The sequence below is a fragment of the Balaenoptera musculus genome, chromosome 9 (genome assembly GCF_009873245.2).
Source record: "Balaenoptera musculus isolate JJ_BM4_2016_0621 chromosome 9, mBalMus1.pri.v3, whole genome shotgun sequence".
Lineage (NCBI taxonomy): Eukaryota > Metazoa > Chordata > Mammalia > Artiodactyla > Balaenopteridae > Balaenoptera > Balaenoptera musculus.
Window position 1 is genome coordinate 65,897,498 of NC_045793.1, and position 16,450 is coordinate 65,913,947.

The window sequence follows — 16,450 nt, forward strand, 5'->3', positions numbered from 1 at the left end:
ACCAGGGAAGTCCTAGAAGTTGATTCTTAAATTGAATCTCTCTAGTGAGAGTCAAGAAGCATAAGCAAAAGCATAAAAGGAACTGAAGAAAATGTCTCTATTTGTCGGGAGAGTAAAATAAAAAATAGGAGACAGTGTCATTTGTGACACTGAGAGACAATGTGATCACTTACTGCATAAGTCACCTGGAGAATGCTCACATCTTTCTCAGCAGCAACGAGAAAGGACCCTATCCTGGAGGGTAAAGAATTAACAAAGTATCTGCCGTGATATTAAAGGGTCTTTGTCTGTGAGTAATGAAAGCAAAAACAAACCAAACTGGGAACAAATCCTCATCTTGTAAATGCCTCATGTCATGTTAAGTGTTGGCAGAGGTACAATTTGACCACTTTTCTCTTTCCTTTATTCCCATCCTCTGGGTCATATAATTGAATCTGTACTGAATCTGGTCCCATGGCTATTTCTTGCCACTAAGTAGGTTGAGAGCCATGAGTATTGAGAAGATCACTCTATATTCCTTTTGAAATACATAAGGCCACTATACATTCTTCTAGAATCAATGTTAAAGGAAACATTATTAATAAAGTTTAGAATCCTTTCACCTTGATCTATAGTATAAAGTTATTTAAGCCAGTTTTGGCATAAAACTCATTTGTTTGGTACTCTAAAAGCTGTATTATTTTCTAGAAGGAAACCAAAATTTTATGGCATTCAAGCCAAACCAGGATTACACAGCCAGCCCCATGTAAGAATAAAAACATTGCTCAACCAGAGGAACTTGGAGGTCCCAGTGAGAGGGTTCCTAGGTGAACCTCCTTCAAAACTCTGCAGATAATACCTTCTTTACATGAGGAAGGGCATGATGTCCAGTCACTGTATGGCGTCACGATACAGTCCTTCCTACAAGGGAGCAGACAGGGCTTCACTGTTTCAGGTCGAAGGCTTTCAGGACACCTGGGAAAAGCAAAGGGAAACTACTAGACCTCTACAGTAATCCAGAAAACCAGGTAATTTAGTATCTTTAGAATTTTTATTGCTGAAATTGCTAAACAGCCATCAATCTGTATTATTTAACTTAACCTCTAGGATCCTTTCTGCTTTTGACAAGGGCTATAAAACCAAAATAATTATTCCAAACTGAACCTCAATAAAGCTTCTCAAGGCAGGAAGTGTAAATTTAATTATAGTAATTGTGCTATGTAGAAGAAAATATAATAATTGTATTTTATCCATTTATAACAATCTCTCCATTAATAAATCTGTATTTTCCAACATGCTTTATAAGAAATTTATGGGAGTTCAAATTACCAATTTAAGGACCCAATGCTACATCTCTTATAACTAAATAGGCTTATTGCCAATTATAATCTTCCAGGTTATTCTGCACTTTATTTTTACAAAATATGTTTAGCACAAAATAAATTTATAATGGAGTATATTCTATACATAGTATATGCTCAAAAACCAATATTGTATTTACAGCTATGTATTTCATAACAAATAAGTAATAAAATAATAAAAGTGTATAGCTCATTAAGATAAACAATTTTTGCTTTATTCCTGGTGTCATTCACTGTCTCTATTCTTATATTTTCTTCCATTTTATTCCTAGTTTTAAATATTTTTATAAATTACAATAGTTTTAGAACAAAAAGAGTGAATATAAATAAAACAAAAATAGCCAATAAGTAATTTAAAGAAAAATAAAACACTGTGTTCTTGACATAAATTATAGTAAAATTATTATTTTAAAAAAATACACCAAAAATATATTAGGAAAACACGAGAAAAATAATGACAAAACACTGAAATGTCTTACACTATATAAGGTTTTCACTTCCTAAAAGATAATTTTAGGAAGCTGATGTATGAGTTTTAAATATACTGTTTTGTTTATTGTATACTTATTACATGGTTTTCAAATTTTCCAATGCTTCTCTGCATCTTCACAATCTGATTCTACTATCATTAGTGGTCAAATGTTGGTCATGAACACTAGAAGAAGATGTATATTATGACAACAAAATATAATAACATAATTCATGTAACTAAAAGTACTTAATGCTCTGATTCCTAAGAAATTCTCTTTTGAGGTCATATCAATCTCTGACAAGTAAGCTAAGAGGCAGTGAAGAAATAAACCAAACAGCCAGTATAACTGTTGCTGGAATAATTTGGCAAATTAGTGAAAAATGGGATTTAAAAATACTCCCCATAGAAGAAGCCAAATTTTTTGTTAAGTCAAGATAAACTCTTTCAACAAGTAAGTTAATCAGATTTTCAGAACTGAACTATGAGTGAAAAAATCAACATCATTCATTTCCTTCTCATAATTTCTTTATAGTGCTTTGCTGACACTTCATTTTTGATATATCTATAATTTTTTTATCTATATATCCTATCTCATCCATAAGTATTATGTTCTACTCAGCTATAGAGATACATGCCTTTCTCTCTCATTCTGTAACACTAGGGTTTATTTGAAAGTGGATTTTTAAAAAATATATTGGATTCAACATTTCAAAAAGAAATTATCTCCCTGGTTTATGTTGAGCATAGGCTTGGATTTTCCTAATTGCTATGCCTACTCAAGGGCAAAGAAATTTAGATGAGAATCATAGAAGGTAATGTTTTGTTACAATTGAGATTATAAATCACTAGAATTATAACTTAACCTACATGCTTAACCAGGAAATATTATATGGCAAAACCCCCATAAAATCCTGTTAATTCTTTTGAAACTATGGAACTATTGATTAGTAATTATTATTGGAAGCACTCCTCCTCAATGAGGCAGTTTTATAACTTTAACAATGGGAGAGCATTACTCAATTACATGCTCTTCAAATTTTAGCCCTCAATAAATCAACGGAATTTACGTTATCATTGACAACCTCCAAAATTCTGTTTTATATGGTTTAGAAATTTCCTTAGCAAGATACTTGGTTAACTGTGGAGAACAAAATTACTAAAAACAAAGCCGTTAAATGAACACACAAAGATAAATTATACAGCCTAGATTACATCCAGTAAAATGAATTCAGACTTCCTTTGGTGAGGCAATTGGTTCAGTCAACATGCTTCTTTTCTCCTTTGTACTGTTTGTATTTAGTGTCTGTGGTTTGAATCAAGGAATTGATTTTCCCCCAAATCTTTTTCAAGGTCAAATTAAACAGATGTGATAGGAGTTGAAGTTTGTTACTCGGAGGATAGATAAGATCAATAACATTGATTTTACCATTGCACAGTAATCTGTTTTATTAAGAGGAGTTTAAAACAAGATTTCTATTTGCATTTTTGTTTCAAATGCCTAGTACTGAAAAGCAGTCATTGAATTTAACCTAGTATTTAGGCATAAGGGTAGTAACATTTTCTTCTGAATTCACAGTATTTGCTTAATTTTTTAGAACTTTAAGGGCAAAGTAAACCCATTTGATTTAACAAATCTATACTTGTATCCAGGTCATTGAATAAAGGCTGCAAGGGTAAAGCACATTTTTAATGGATTATTGTGGTGGTCTGACATGGGGCTTCAGGATACCCTTTCTACTGAATGATTTAATAACATTAATCCACCAGGCTTTTCCACGCATAGGCTTGTGCATATGTACATCCACTGCTCAGAAATATATTTTGTAGTTTGCGTGAGGAAAATATCAACAGCAACATCTAAAAAGTGATTAACTGCAAAATAGGAACAGAGTGAGCTTACCCATAGAAGCTCAGCACAATAACCCTCCAATCTGTACCATGACAAGTTGGTCAGGTTATAACCCTCTACGGTGAATATTTCAACCTCTCTGCTTGTCCCAGAAAGACCCACAATTCTCCAGCACTTGGGACTTCCGCTTCTGCTGTTACTGCTATTGAATTTTAATACACTGCACGTTAATATCCTTTGTTAGATTCATTACAACTTTAGCATTATTTCTATTAAAATATTGGTTTGGGGCTACCTATTAAGCATGTGGAATTGTTTCTCAATGTATTCAAGTCTTTTTGGCATGTATTTTCTAATATATTTCTTAATTTCAAAGTACACAAACAAATAAAGTATGGGACAAAATACTGCTAATGTCCAGAACCCTGGCCATTAGTAAAAAACAACTCATAATGGGATTCTTATTTATCCCCTGGAGTTTGTCATATATCAGTTACATTATTATCCTTTCCCTGAAACACTAAGAACTATCTCAAATTTTTAAGAGAAAATATAATTTCTAAGGTTTATTGAGTGCTTACATTACTACATTGTTTTTCATTAAATCCCTTCAAAAATTTTTGAAAACTGAAGCCAGAATCTGTTAAGTAGTATGCTTAAGATCACACATGATACCTAAGCACTTAGCCAAGTACTTGGAAATTATGAGGCCATTTTTATACCAATGCAAACTGATGGGTTCTACTTTCCATGTTTCACATGGCTAAGATGATTTGAATTTTAAAAGATTTATGCTGTCTAAATCTCAAAAGGTAGAGTTCTTTTTTCCTCTTGGCATATATATATATTTTAATTAATTAATTAATTTATTTATTTTTGGCTCCGTTGGGTCTTCCTTGCTGCATGCAGGCTTTCTCTAGTTGCGGAGAGTGGGGACTACTCTTTGTTGCCGTGCACGGGCTTCTCACTGCGGTGGCTTCTCTTGTTGCAGAGCACGGGCTCTAGGCATGTGGGCTTCAGTAGCTGCAGCATGCGGGCTCAGTAGTTTTGGCTCGCGGGCTCTAGAGCGCAGGCTCAGTAGTTGTGGCGCACAGGCTTAGTTGCTCCGCAGCATGTGGGATCTTCCTGGACCAGGGCTCGAACCCGTGTCCCCGGCAGTAGCAGGCAGATTCTTAACCACTGTGCTACCAGGGAAGTCCTTGGCATATATTTTTATAACTGATTAACTTTGTCTAAGAAATAATTAGCCCAGTTATGCTATGACATGTTTTTGTTTATATTTCTCACAAGGCACATACAATATGCCAACTTTCTAGTTCTTTGCCCTCCCCTCTAGCAAATCGTTTGCCTTGTTGTTACGCTACTGGTAACTACAGTAAGAAACTGATGGTTTTTCTGCTTATTATAACAATCATCCTATCCTAAGGCTCTCTCTTGGGAACAAATGGCTTATTCATTTAACCATTAAAAGATGTAATAAGTTTGGCCTCAGTATTTTTGATATAGTACTTTCTAGGGGAAATGAAAGGCAGAGCATAGAGGGCTACTGCCCAATTAAACTAGATCGGCAGCCTCCATAGCCTACGGATATAAAGGAGGTCATGGATGACCTCCACTGCTAGGACTTCGTATACTGTCATTATTGATCAGCCAGGCCAAAAGCAAGCAGTTTTTTCATTGCTTCACTAGCTCAATAAAAGCAGAAACTGCTACTGTAACACTGAAAGTAGATACCACATAGAAAGATTTCTAGAGAATTTATGGATCCCAGGTACAAGGCTCTCAAGCTGTTACAATTTTATCAGTGGCTGCATTCAAAACAAAGAAGTCTTACTCTTGAGGCCAGGTATGATAAGAATCAAATGCTTCATTTCATGAAGCAAGTAAAGCCTGAGCCAATCCCTGCATGGTTGGCCACAGGATTTACTGTTGTCATTCTAAAGCCCTTACTTTTTGGGTCCCACTTGGCCAACATTGACCCGCACACAGATGACTTTTCTTGTCTGCATGCCAACAGAGCAAGAGGTCTCCCCGTGCCAAGTTGTAGTTGTGTTGAAGGATGAAACTGAGGTGTCCTCGATGCACTGGCCCCAGGGACCAGTTTGCCAGTGGTACACAGTACAGGGATGCTCGTTACAGCTGCGCACCTCTTGCAAAGCACTGCTATTTGGACACTGAACTCCACCTATAAAAATGGACAACATTAGCAGATTAGATATGGTGCCAACAGGAACCTGACCATTCTCTGTTCCTTGTAATTAACAATAACAATGATACCTGCCACTTATTAGCACATGTGACCAGAGCACTGCTAGGAAGGCAAATTGCATAGTAATCTTATCTCATTTGGCATGGTCTGGCTTAAAATTTAAACTATGTGGTATATATGATATTTGGTTTGGGGCACTCAGGAGGACCTCAAAGAGAGAGGCCATTATTCACTAGAGAAGATGAAAATGAGGAACAAATAAAGTCTATGTAATTGCTAACCAGGGGAAACATGGGCATTGAGACTCTGTGGATGGAGAAAACCCAGTGTGTTTTCAAATGTTATCCCTCAAAATGAAAGCCTTAATTACAGGCTTCAAAGTGCTGCTTACTTCAATGAATTAGGATTTAGGGTGATTAGAAACAGGGGTTTTAAAATCAACTGATGCTTTCTGACCTTCCATAGCATTATTGGAGAAGCCATGTAGTAATGATAGTATCGTATTTCTTCAAATCTACGATGTGATTGACTGTGGGATAGACCATCATTTTATGTGTCCCAAAGAAAGAGAAATGGCTGCAAATTAAACTACAATACTTTTTATCAACTCTAATTTTTACTGTATGCTTATTGAAATAGCTTTGTATGACTTACTGACATAATTTTTAAAAATATAACCCTTTTACATACTTTAAAAGGGAAGGTATTCCTAAAACTTCTTTACATTCAGAATCCAAATCTTTCAAGTAGCTTTTAGACTCACACTCATCAAAGTTTGTGTTCTCCTACACTATCATCTGTGTGGCATCGAACGTGTTCATGATGCAGGATTTCTTCAAGAGTGTTCCCCTGTTGTCTCCAGCATTTTCTTCCAGGATACTGGTACCTATTTCTAAGTTCTGATGCTGCTGCATTTTTAATCATACCAGAAGATGTCTATGAATGAGAGGTTTAAGCAAGCAACTGAGGAACGGTTTATTTTCCTTCCTCAAATGGCCCTTAGCTGTTTTTGTTTCTCTGTTTTTGGCAGAAGTATCATGAGGTTGCTATTGCTCCCAGGAATAACAATGAAATTCACATGTACTAGCAATGAAAACTGTGTTATAACTGCTGCTTGGCCACAGTGATTTAAAAATGCATCCACTGTGGATAAAGAAGATGTGGTACATACATACAATGGAATATTACTCAGCCATAAAAAAGAACAAAATAATGCCATTTGCGGCAACATGGATGGACCTAAAGATTATCATATGTGTGAAGTAAGTCAGACATAGAAAGACAAATATCATATGATATTGCTTACATGTGGAATCTAAAAAAAAGCATACAAATGAACTTATTTACAAAACAGAAATAGAGTTACGGATGTAGAAAATAAACTTATGGTTAGCAGGGGGTAAGGAGGGGAGGGATAAATTGGGAGATTGGGATTGACATATACACACTACTATATATAAAATACATAATAAGAACCTGTTGTATAGCACAGGGAACTCTACTCAATACTCTTTAATGGCCTATACGGGAAAAGAATATATAAAAAAATAAGAATGGATATATGTATATGTGTAACTGATTCACTTTGCTGTACACCTGAAACCCAACACTGTAAATCAACTATACTCCAATAAAAATTTTTAAAAATGCATCCATTGTAAGATGTAGTAATTACAGAGATGATGAAGGGTCAAACAGATGTGTCCTTTAATCAACAGAATATGGTGTGGAGTTGTCAATATGGAACTTTTTTATGTGCTAGCCCCATTATAAGTACTTTGTAGATGGGACCTCATTTAATATCCACAGCTGCTGTACAAGTTAAAAATTATAAAGTGGATGAGCCCATACAGATTAAATGATGCGGCCACAGTAACAGGAATTTAGGAAGTTTCTTACCACTATTCATCTTATATACCACTGTTCATCTTAAGAACAGAAAATAACTGGTTGTTCATGTGGAATGGCAGAAACCTTGGGTGTTCATCACACATATTTGTAATAGTAAATGGAGGAAATATTGAACATAATAAGAGGTGGGTTTTAGATATTAGGAAAGCAAGTCTAAAAAAGTTAAAAAAAAAAAATAAGAAAAAGTGATTCAATAGCTAGTGACCCTAATATGGAAGATGGCCTCTAAAGCTTGAGATTTGGGTAAAAGTCATAAACAAAACCACACCCTGAGCTGATCTTCAGGTATCATTTCATTTGTGAGTAAGGACATCCCTCTACTCAGCATATAAATCAGTAGGCAGTTTACGTGAGAATTTAACTGCGATTTATAATCACTTATGCAGTGTTGAACATGGGATCCGAATAACCTGCATTAAACAGCATTTCATTGCTGTCCCCTGCTTCATGAAGGTGAAAACATCTGTCACAGTTCATATTCTATCTTCCATCACTGGAAGCAATAAGTTTAGGATTTGAATAGGAACGACTCCTAAACCTGCTAATTGGACTGGGGAGAAATAAATGAACACTCTATTACTCATTTCCCTGAGGCTCGAGATTTGTCCAGCCTTATTTCTCAGGAAAACACATGCTAATTGTAGACATTTTACATAACCATTTTAACCATACCTTCATATTAATGGTGAAATTATCCTTCTTCAACAAAATAATGTGTGTCTTTACTTACCCCATTTTCACTTTGAGTATACGTATGCTATTTAAATTGTGATTTTAAAACTCTGAATTGCTTTTGACATTGGAATTCACTGCTTGGCTTTGAAAAAAATAAGAACTTCTACAACATCAGCATAATGTGTCCAGGAGCTACAAGATAACTGTTAAGTTTACAGACATAAAGACTATTTATTTTCTTGCCCCAATCCACATTAAAGCCACATCAGCAGTTTTGGGCTGATGTCAAGATACTTGCACAGATAAGCCCCAATGTGATCTTAATTATAATAACAATGTGGCAATTTGGAAAGCATGGCTTGGAGTAATCAGTCACTGCAGCATGGTCATGTTATTTGGGGAATAATTTTATGGTTGAAAAATTGATAGATATAATACTGAATTTACTTATTATTTATCGGAAGATCTAATTCCAGACATCTGGGAATATTCCCTTTTCTGTAGTACTGGGGAGATTATAAAATGTCATCTGTGACAAAATTAGTGATAAGCGTATTTTTTAAAAAATCCTCTTATACATAAAAACATGTGCTTCATACTAATGTGACTATTTAGATTTTCTATCATTCCACCAAAAGGAAAGACTTTATCATACTTTGATGAAATCCTGCTATATAAATAAACTTTCATGTTCATATGAAAATACCAACTATTATGTGAAACTTCTCTCTTAGGAATGAAAAAGTGACTTTTCCTCCCCACATCAAGCCCATAAAAAGCTTGATTAGGAAACATTTAACAGAACTATGGTGTTACTGGGTCTGGCATTGAAGTCCTTACAATTTAGATGGCCAATTGAAAAAAAAAGAACCTTTTCAAAACATTAATTAGAAACCTATGTACTGACTGCAATATGCAATGGTTACCTGTGCTTCAAGGGATATCTAGAGGGGTTAGAAATAATTCTTGCTACTCTCAAGGATCTTATAATGCAATGGAGAAAAGTAATAGGGGGATAAGTTGAGCAAAAAAATGAGTATAATTCTAGGTAGAATATAATAATTATGTTAAAAGAGGTATTTAGTATAATTGGGATTCAAAAGTGTAAGATTACGTTAGTTTGGGGGGGGTACTAAAAATGACTCAGGTTATTGAGATAAGGCATTGGTATGAGTTTTGAAGGAGTAGTAGTTTAATAAGCAGAGTTCTGGGAAGGGAGAGAAGGAAGGGAGGATTTTATTTAAGCAGAAGAAAAAATAAATAAAAGCAAAGGTACTCAGGCAGGCATGACCCTGGGAATTAGTAACATTGATGCAGTCAATTGGAGTACAGAGTCCACACAGGGAAGTTACTGGCAATAAGGAAGTAGACTGGGCTCAGGCTAAGAAGAGGCAGTTACAGTGTACTATGAATCACAGTTTTAAGATACTTGTAACTTTGCCTGCTACTGCAGCCCTAATCACTTTGATAGCAGACCACTGTGGATGAAAAGAACATTGGCAATGGCATGATTTCAGGGAATTTAATTGGAAGTGCGTTAGCCATAGAGAACCTCAAGAGACTCTGCTGCAGCTGCTACCCCTTCTACTTTTTTCCCCCTGTAGTAAAAGGTAGAAGACGTCCCAGTGTGGAGTCTGCATAAATCCTGTCTGGTGGTCCTGTAGGAACAGACTGAAGCAGAACTCCTTTTTCAAAGTCAGTAGTAGGAAGATGAGGAAGTGGTATTTGCTTAGAAGTCACAGTTACGTGTGTATATACACATAAAATAGATCCTGGGTTCTTCAAATTCCTCTAGGAAATATAAATACTCCCTGATTCTTAGAATTAAAATCATTTAACTATAAAAACTAAGCAAGCTAAAATAGAAATATTCCTCTCCCCAATGTTTTATACTGCAAAATATAATTTTTGAAGATACTAATTATTTGAGAAAAAATTTGGCCTAATTTTATTCAATTGTCTCCATTCTCTGCATGTGTAAAGCAGGTGTAAAGACACACTAACATTTTGCTGAAGTTATAATATCAGGTCATTCTGAACTTTACAAAAATAAATATTCTCTCATTTCTTGCTTTGTAAGGATAATTGAATCTATAATGAGAACTAACAGAAGTTACTGCTATATTCAGTGGAAAACATTTTGAAAATCATTTTTCCTTTTTAAACCAAGTTTGTTAAGAATCTGTAACACAAGTTAAAAAAATGGAGGAGGCCATAAACCTAACATCAGTTTTAAATTTTTCATTAAAATTCAACTTACTACTATTTATATTAAAAATATGCCAGACTTAAATGTTAAAAGACGGCAACCTTTTAGAACTCCTGAAATAATTCTGAAGTAGCTCTTGGAATCCATCCTGTAGTTTTACAAAATACAAGGAAGATTTTTACCTCAAAGCATCAAACAAATCAAAAAGCAAATTACTAAACTTATTTAACTAAAAGTCAAGGCTTTGGAAGTAAGATACAAACACACACACACACAATTTTATTTTTTAAGTTGAAAAGAAATATTTTTACTTTCTCCAGTATATTATCTATCTCCAGTTGCTATCATTTGTGATTTGGTTTCCAAATGACAATATTTCAATAAGAGGCATTTTATGACATTTTTGTGTACTGCCGATACACAAAATAATAGGTTACATAATGTTACTCAAGATGCTATGAAAAGCAATTTTATTCAAATTGTTTTCATTCTATTATTTTTTGTTTAACTTTGAACCAACCTCAATAATTATAGGAAAATAAAAAGTATTATCAATAGTTTCTTCCCTTGGATCACTTGGAAGAAGTTATTGAAATGATACCCTATTACCCTAAAAACTTCAATGTGTATTTCCTGCAGTCAAGGGCATTTTCCTACACATAAGCACATTCAATATTTAAGATCAGGAAATTAACACTGATACATTGTTTCCATCTAATCCTCAGACCCATTCAAGTTTGCCAACTATCCCAAAATATTCTTTATAGCAAAAGGGCCTAGTTCAGAATCAAGGTTGCATTTAGATATTATGACTTGTTAGTCTCCTTCAATCTTCCTTGTCTTTCCTTAATTTTCATAATTTAGACACTTCTGAAGTTTAAGGGCCAGTTATTTTGTACAATGTCTTTCAGCTAGGGTTTGCCAGATCTTTCCTCATGATTAGATTCTACAATATGTATCTGTGACAGGGATGTTACAGATGTGATGTCATGTTCTCATTGCACCACACCAGGAACACACGCTTTGCATGTGCCCCATTACTGATGATGTAAGCTTTGATCACTGGATTAAGGTGGTGTCTGTCAAACTTCTTCATTAGGAGGATACTTAAGATTGTAAATATAATGCTCTTCATCAGACTTTCAATTAATACATTTATTTATATCAAGTATGGACCCATGGTTTCCTCTCTTATTTAAAGAGTTATAACCAGCTGTTATCGTCATTTTGGCATTCACATTGTTCCTGTATGTGGCCAGTGGGAGACCCTTCAAGCTAGCTTCTGTGACCTTTTGACATATTCTCCTCTTCCTTCCTTTCTGGCACAAGATTCTCCAGGCACATCTTGTACTTTTCCTATCTCAGCCTTAGAATCAGCTATTTCTCCAAAAAGCCCTGGTTCCTTTCATTGGAGAATGGCATTAGACACCAAGATTTGAGCGCCGAATGCACTTATTGCTATTATGGTCCTGCTGCTCTCATGTCATTTCAGTGGACAGAGCTAATATATGTATACATCCGTAATATGAATATATATCATACTTATGTTTGTATTTTATTTCTATGTCTAGATTTATAAATTGGACACCATGAATTCACACTGGTAACTTCAAGTTCCAATATAATACAATAGGGTTTATTCTAGTTTTCTTTCTTAACATACTTATAACTCCCTTCTCTAGCAATAAGAAACCCAACTCCTATTATGTTTAATACATGTACCTATTTGGTCACTCCCCCACCCCAGATTATTCCAGTCTCTCACTGCCATCTTCATTGCTGTACCCATAGGATATCTTCATCACTCTGCCCATACTCTGACACCCTGCATTCGGCCACCCCACATTACTGAAACCCTCCTCATCCCTGCTTGGCTCCAACACCCCACACTGGGCTGGCTGCTTCAATGCTGGGATTCTCTCTTCACCCTGCTCGTGCCCTGGCATCCTGTGTTTGGTCGCTGCTTTTACCCTCTTATATAATCCATGCCCCCCCCACCTCCCGACCCCTTTAGACTTCTCAGTGTCTCTGACACTTCATGCCAGGCCATCCTTTTCCTACTGGGGATGCTCATCTCACTCAGCCTGGGCTCTGACAACCCACTCTGGACCACTGCAGACCCCCCACCTGCTGGCACAGATGCTCAACTGCTTGGTTCCACTTAATGATTTTGCAGATAAAATTGTTCAGGAAGAGAGATACAGAGCCTAGAAAGGAAGGGAAGGAAAGCAAAAAGAAAGTATAACATGAGGAAAAGGAAGTGCTATTCTATTATTCTATCATTCTTTTAATAGGAACAAAGAAATAATAAGTCATAACATTTTAACAATGGAGAGCTTATCTACTGCACTGGGGCCATATGGAATAATCCTCTATCTCACACACACACACACACACACACACACACACACACACACACATATGGAAATAGATATACATATAGACATAGAGGTAGACACACACATGCATACAGACATATAAAAAAAAGACCGGTAAGCCAGGGGTAAGACCAGTAGCCAGCACTCCTCTCTTTCTAGCACACAGTAGGACTATATTTCCCCTGCCCCGCTTAAAATTAGGTTCAACTTCAAGTCATGATTATATGATTTGCTTTGATAATGAAATGTCAGTGGAAATGACACAAATCACTTCTGGATGAAAGAATTTAATTGCTGATGCTTTTAAATCAGCAGATAGACTCCCCAGCTATCTTCTTCCTCCGGCATGAGGATTGTGAGGTAGGCCTTCATACGCAGATGCAATGCTGAGACATTTCATGTAGGACAGACTGCCTTGGAGAGTCACTGCAGCAAAATTCCCAAGAGGGAAAAATAATTGTTTTTTTAAGGTACTGAACTTATGGGCTGTTACTGCAGTACAACTTAATGTTTCCTTATTAATACAAAGAGGTTATACTACTGAGATAAACAAAAGTACAAATGTATAGGTTGCAGCATTTATTTTGTAAATGCAGATAAATACATTTGTCCTGTAAGTTATTTCACCAGAAAGTTGTATAATTTCATGTCTTATGTTTACTCAATATATAAGTTTATTAATGTGATCTTTTCCCTTAAGGTTATCACAGTAATTTTCTGATCCACAGATAATTAATAACATTTATGACACATACAAAATACTAATTCTTGGGGAGTAATAGAAATACCTGCTTTTGTGTAGAATTATAAAGGGTTAGCTAATTGGCAGGGAAACATATTTTAAAACTTCCTGCAAATGCAGTTCCTAAATCATTTAAAAAATAGCTCAGAATTAGAAAAGGCTTATTTTGAAGAAAAGAAAATGTGTTTCAGTGTCCAGCAAATAATAGGTATTATATCGTTTTTGAAAGATAAATTCTTCACTAAATATTTCACATAATTATACCAGTTTTTGTAGCTGTTATTAACAGAGACAAATAGCAGCAGATTCCTCACTGCCAGAGTTTCCTCTACAGTTTCCATTTAAAATTATGTTTCAAAGTCATGCCTTTATGATTAACTATATACACATCTGTAATTTTCCAGCATGGGTTGCTTATGATGCAGCTATTAGCCTTCATTAAAAATTATCGAAGTCCCACACTTTCAAACTAAGTGGATGATACATACCAAACAACAATCATAAATTTTTGCCTTTAAAGCATTCCATGACCTTTCAGTGTGAAGCATCATGTCTATAGAAATAATGATCTGGTGAGTTCTGCAAGCATGGCAAAATCTCAGCCATGTGACTCATAGGGCGAAAAGTCACTTATTACTAGTCACACAGCAAGTGTCTGCAGAGCATAATGGATTTATAGGAAGCAGGGTGACCACAGATCTAATTTTAATGAAGCCCAAGACATAATCTGAGCTGACAGAGTGTGAAGTCTGAATATAATCTATACAAGGTTAGAGTCATTGTTTGACAACATAAGGAATATAATTTTGTCTCTAAAAGGTTCTATTTTTCTATTAGGTTCCATAGATACATTTTTCTTTTGGTAGCAAATAATAAAAATTATATTGAGGTGACAAGAAAAAGGTTTTTGGACACTTTAAAGAAAATTCTAAATTTTCTCATAGGTTGACTATTTTAAATATGTTAAATTTTCTCCTATGTCTTAAGTCCAAGGTAGTTATATTTTTGCATAGAATCACATACACAGATAGCAAGTTTGATTAAGTAAGAATACTAGCAGATTTCTATCACTAAAATGCTTCATAAACAGAAAAATGAAATAGGCAATATGAAAACCCCTCCAAAATTGATTACTTGGAGGTTTACATAAAGAAACATGTGCTTACTACAAATAGAAATCATTATTTACTAGTGTTAAATGTGAATGGAGAAGTGTCATTCAGCCTGATAACATTTAAATAACATACGCCTATATTCTTGAGACAGAACATGCCTTAATGTGACAGAACTTGACTTATTCCTACGTTTTCCTTACTCCTGTGTTATTTTCCAGAATGACAAGATTAAATATGACATTATATCACCCAGTCACACAGAGGCCAAATTAGCATCTGGATACAAGCTTGAGAGACAATTACCAAGAGCCTTGTATTTCTCGACAATAAAGCTTGAACAACTGAGCTATGAATATATGAAAAACCTGTGCTTTATTCACCCAATAGGGTGAAGTGATTTAGGAGCCATGTATTTTAAAAATGAACACAATCTACATTCTGGATCTCAGAGCCTATGCTCAGGAACCTGAATGCTAGAAAAGCCATGTAATTTTTAGTCAAGCAACAGTCATGCTGGTGATTATTTAAAATAAAGCTTACTATTTATGAGAAGGTAGAATATGATTTCATGGGGAAAATTGACTACTGAAATAGAGAAAAAACAATGAAACCTGACATTTGTAATGTGGAGAGTCATTTTCAAATTTTTTCACAGGTTTAACACTTTGAAGTAGAAAGAACTTGAATTATTAGGAGGGAGAAAAGGCAAAGTGAGTTCACTTTTCAAAGTCTTTTTGATTAAAGATCTATCTTCAAGGTTAATTTTGGGGAACAGGAGAAAGCTGCCCAATATGTCAAGAGATATTAAATCTTCTTGGATTGCTGGATTTCTGGAAGTTGATTTTTGTAAAACATCATCGTATCCAGGCTACACAAAGAAAATGCACCCCAACTTCTGGAAGAAACCTAAGTCCCTTCTGAAGCTGGTGACCTTACCTTCCTCTCCTGCATAGGCCAGGATGGACCGCGCTCGTATCTGTTTCCCTTCTGTGGTTTTCCCTGAGCAGGTGTGGGAGCAGGAAGACCACGCAGACCACATGCTGAGCACACAGTCCTTGGGGCACGGGGCATCGCAGGCAACAGGGATGGGGAAGATGGCGTCTCTGCACAGCTGTCTGTCAACTTCTTCTCCTGGGAAAGACATCATCACCAACAGTCTATCATTTTAAAATAATGTAAAATGAGCAACTGAAACCAGGCACCAAGATAAACTAGGTTACTTCCCTCTTGTTCTTAGTTAAAAGCAAAACCAAGAGAGTCACTGCATACTATAGCCAGATGCTAAAAGAACAGCAGGAAGGAATAGATACATAGATAAGATAGATAGATCGCTCGATTGATCCCTAAATGAGGCTTCTTTTATTATCAGTGTTTGGGTGTGTAGATCAAGCACATTGCTACAAGTATTTTATGCTGTGATACCTGCCCAGGAAGTGATTTTTATACGTATATTATTAACCTTTGCAATAAAGAGCATCAATGAAATATGTCTACCCCCCTTTATTTCATTATTGGAGATAAGCCATCATTCACAAATAATGAATCTATCC

At 35.5% G+C, this 16,450-nt stretch overlaps 1 protein-coding gene across 3 annotated transcripts in view; it reads right to left on the bottom strand.

Moving 5' to 3' along the window:
* Positions 1 to 16,450, bottom strand: part of THSD7A (thrombospondin type 1 domain containing 7A) — a 741,583-nt gene that overhangs the window by 88,964 nt on the left and 636,169 nt on the right. For all 3 annotated transcript variants that reach the window (XM_036863122.1, XM_036863123.1, XM_036863121.1), the window contains 3 exons: positions 15,837 to 16,031; positions 5,612 to 5,846; positions 839 to 954 (listed from right to left, as the gene is read on the bottom strand). In XM_036863122.1, the coding sequence (XP_036719017.1) occupies positions 839 to 954; positions 5,612 to 5,846; positions 15,837 to 16,031 (546 nt within the window). The remainder of the gene's footprint in view (positions 1 to 838; positions 955 to 5,611; positions 5,847 to 15,836; positions 16,032 to 16,450) is intronic.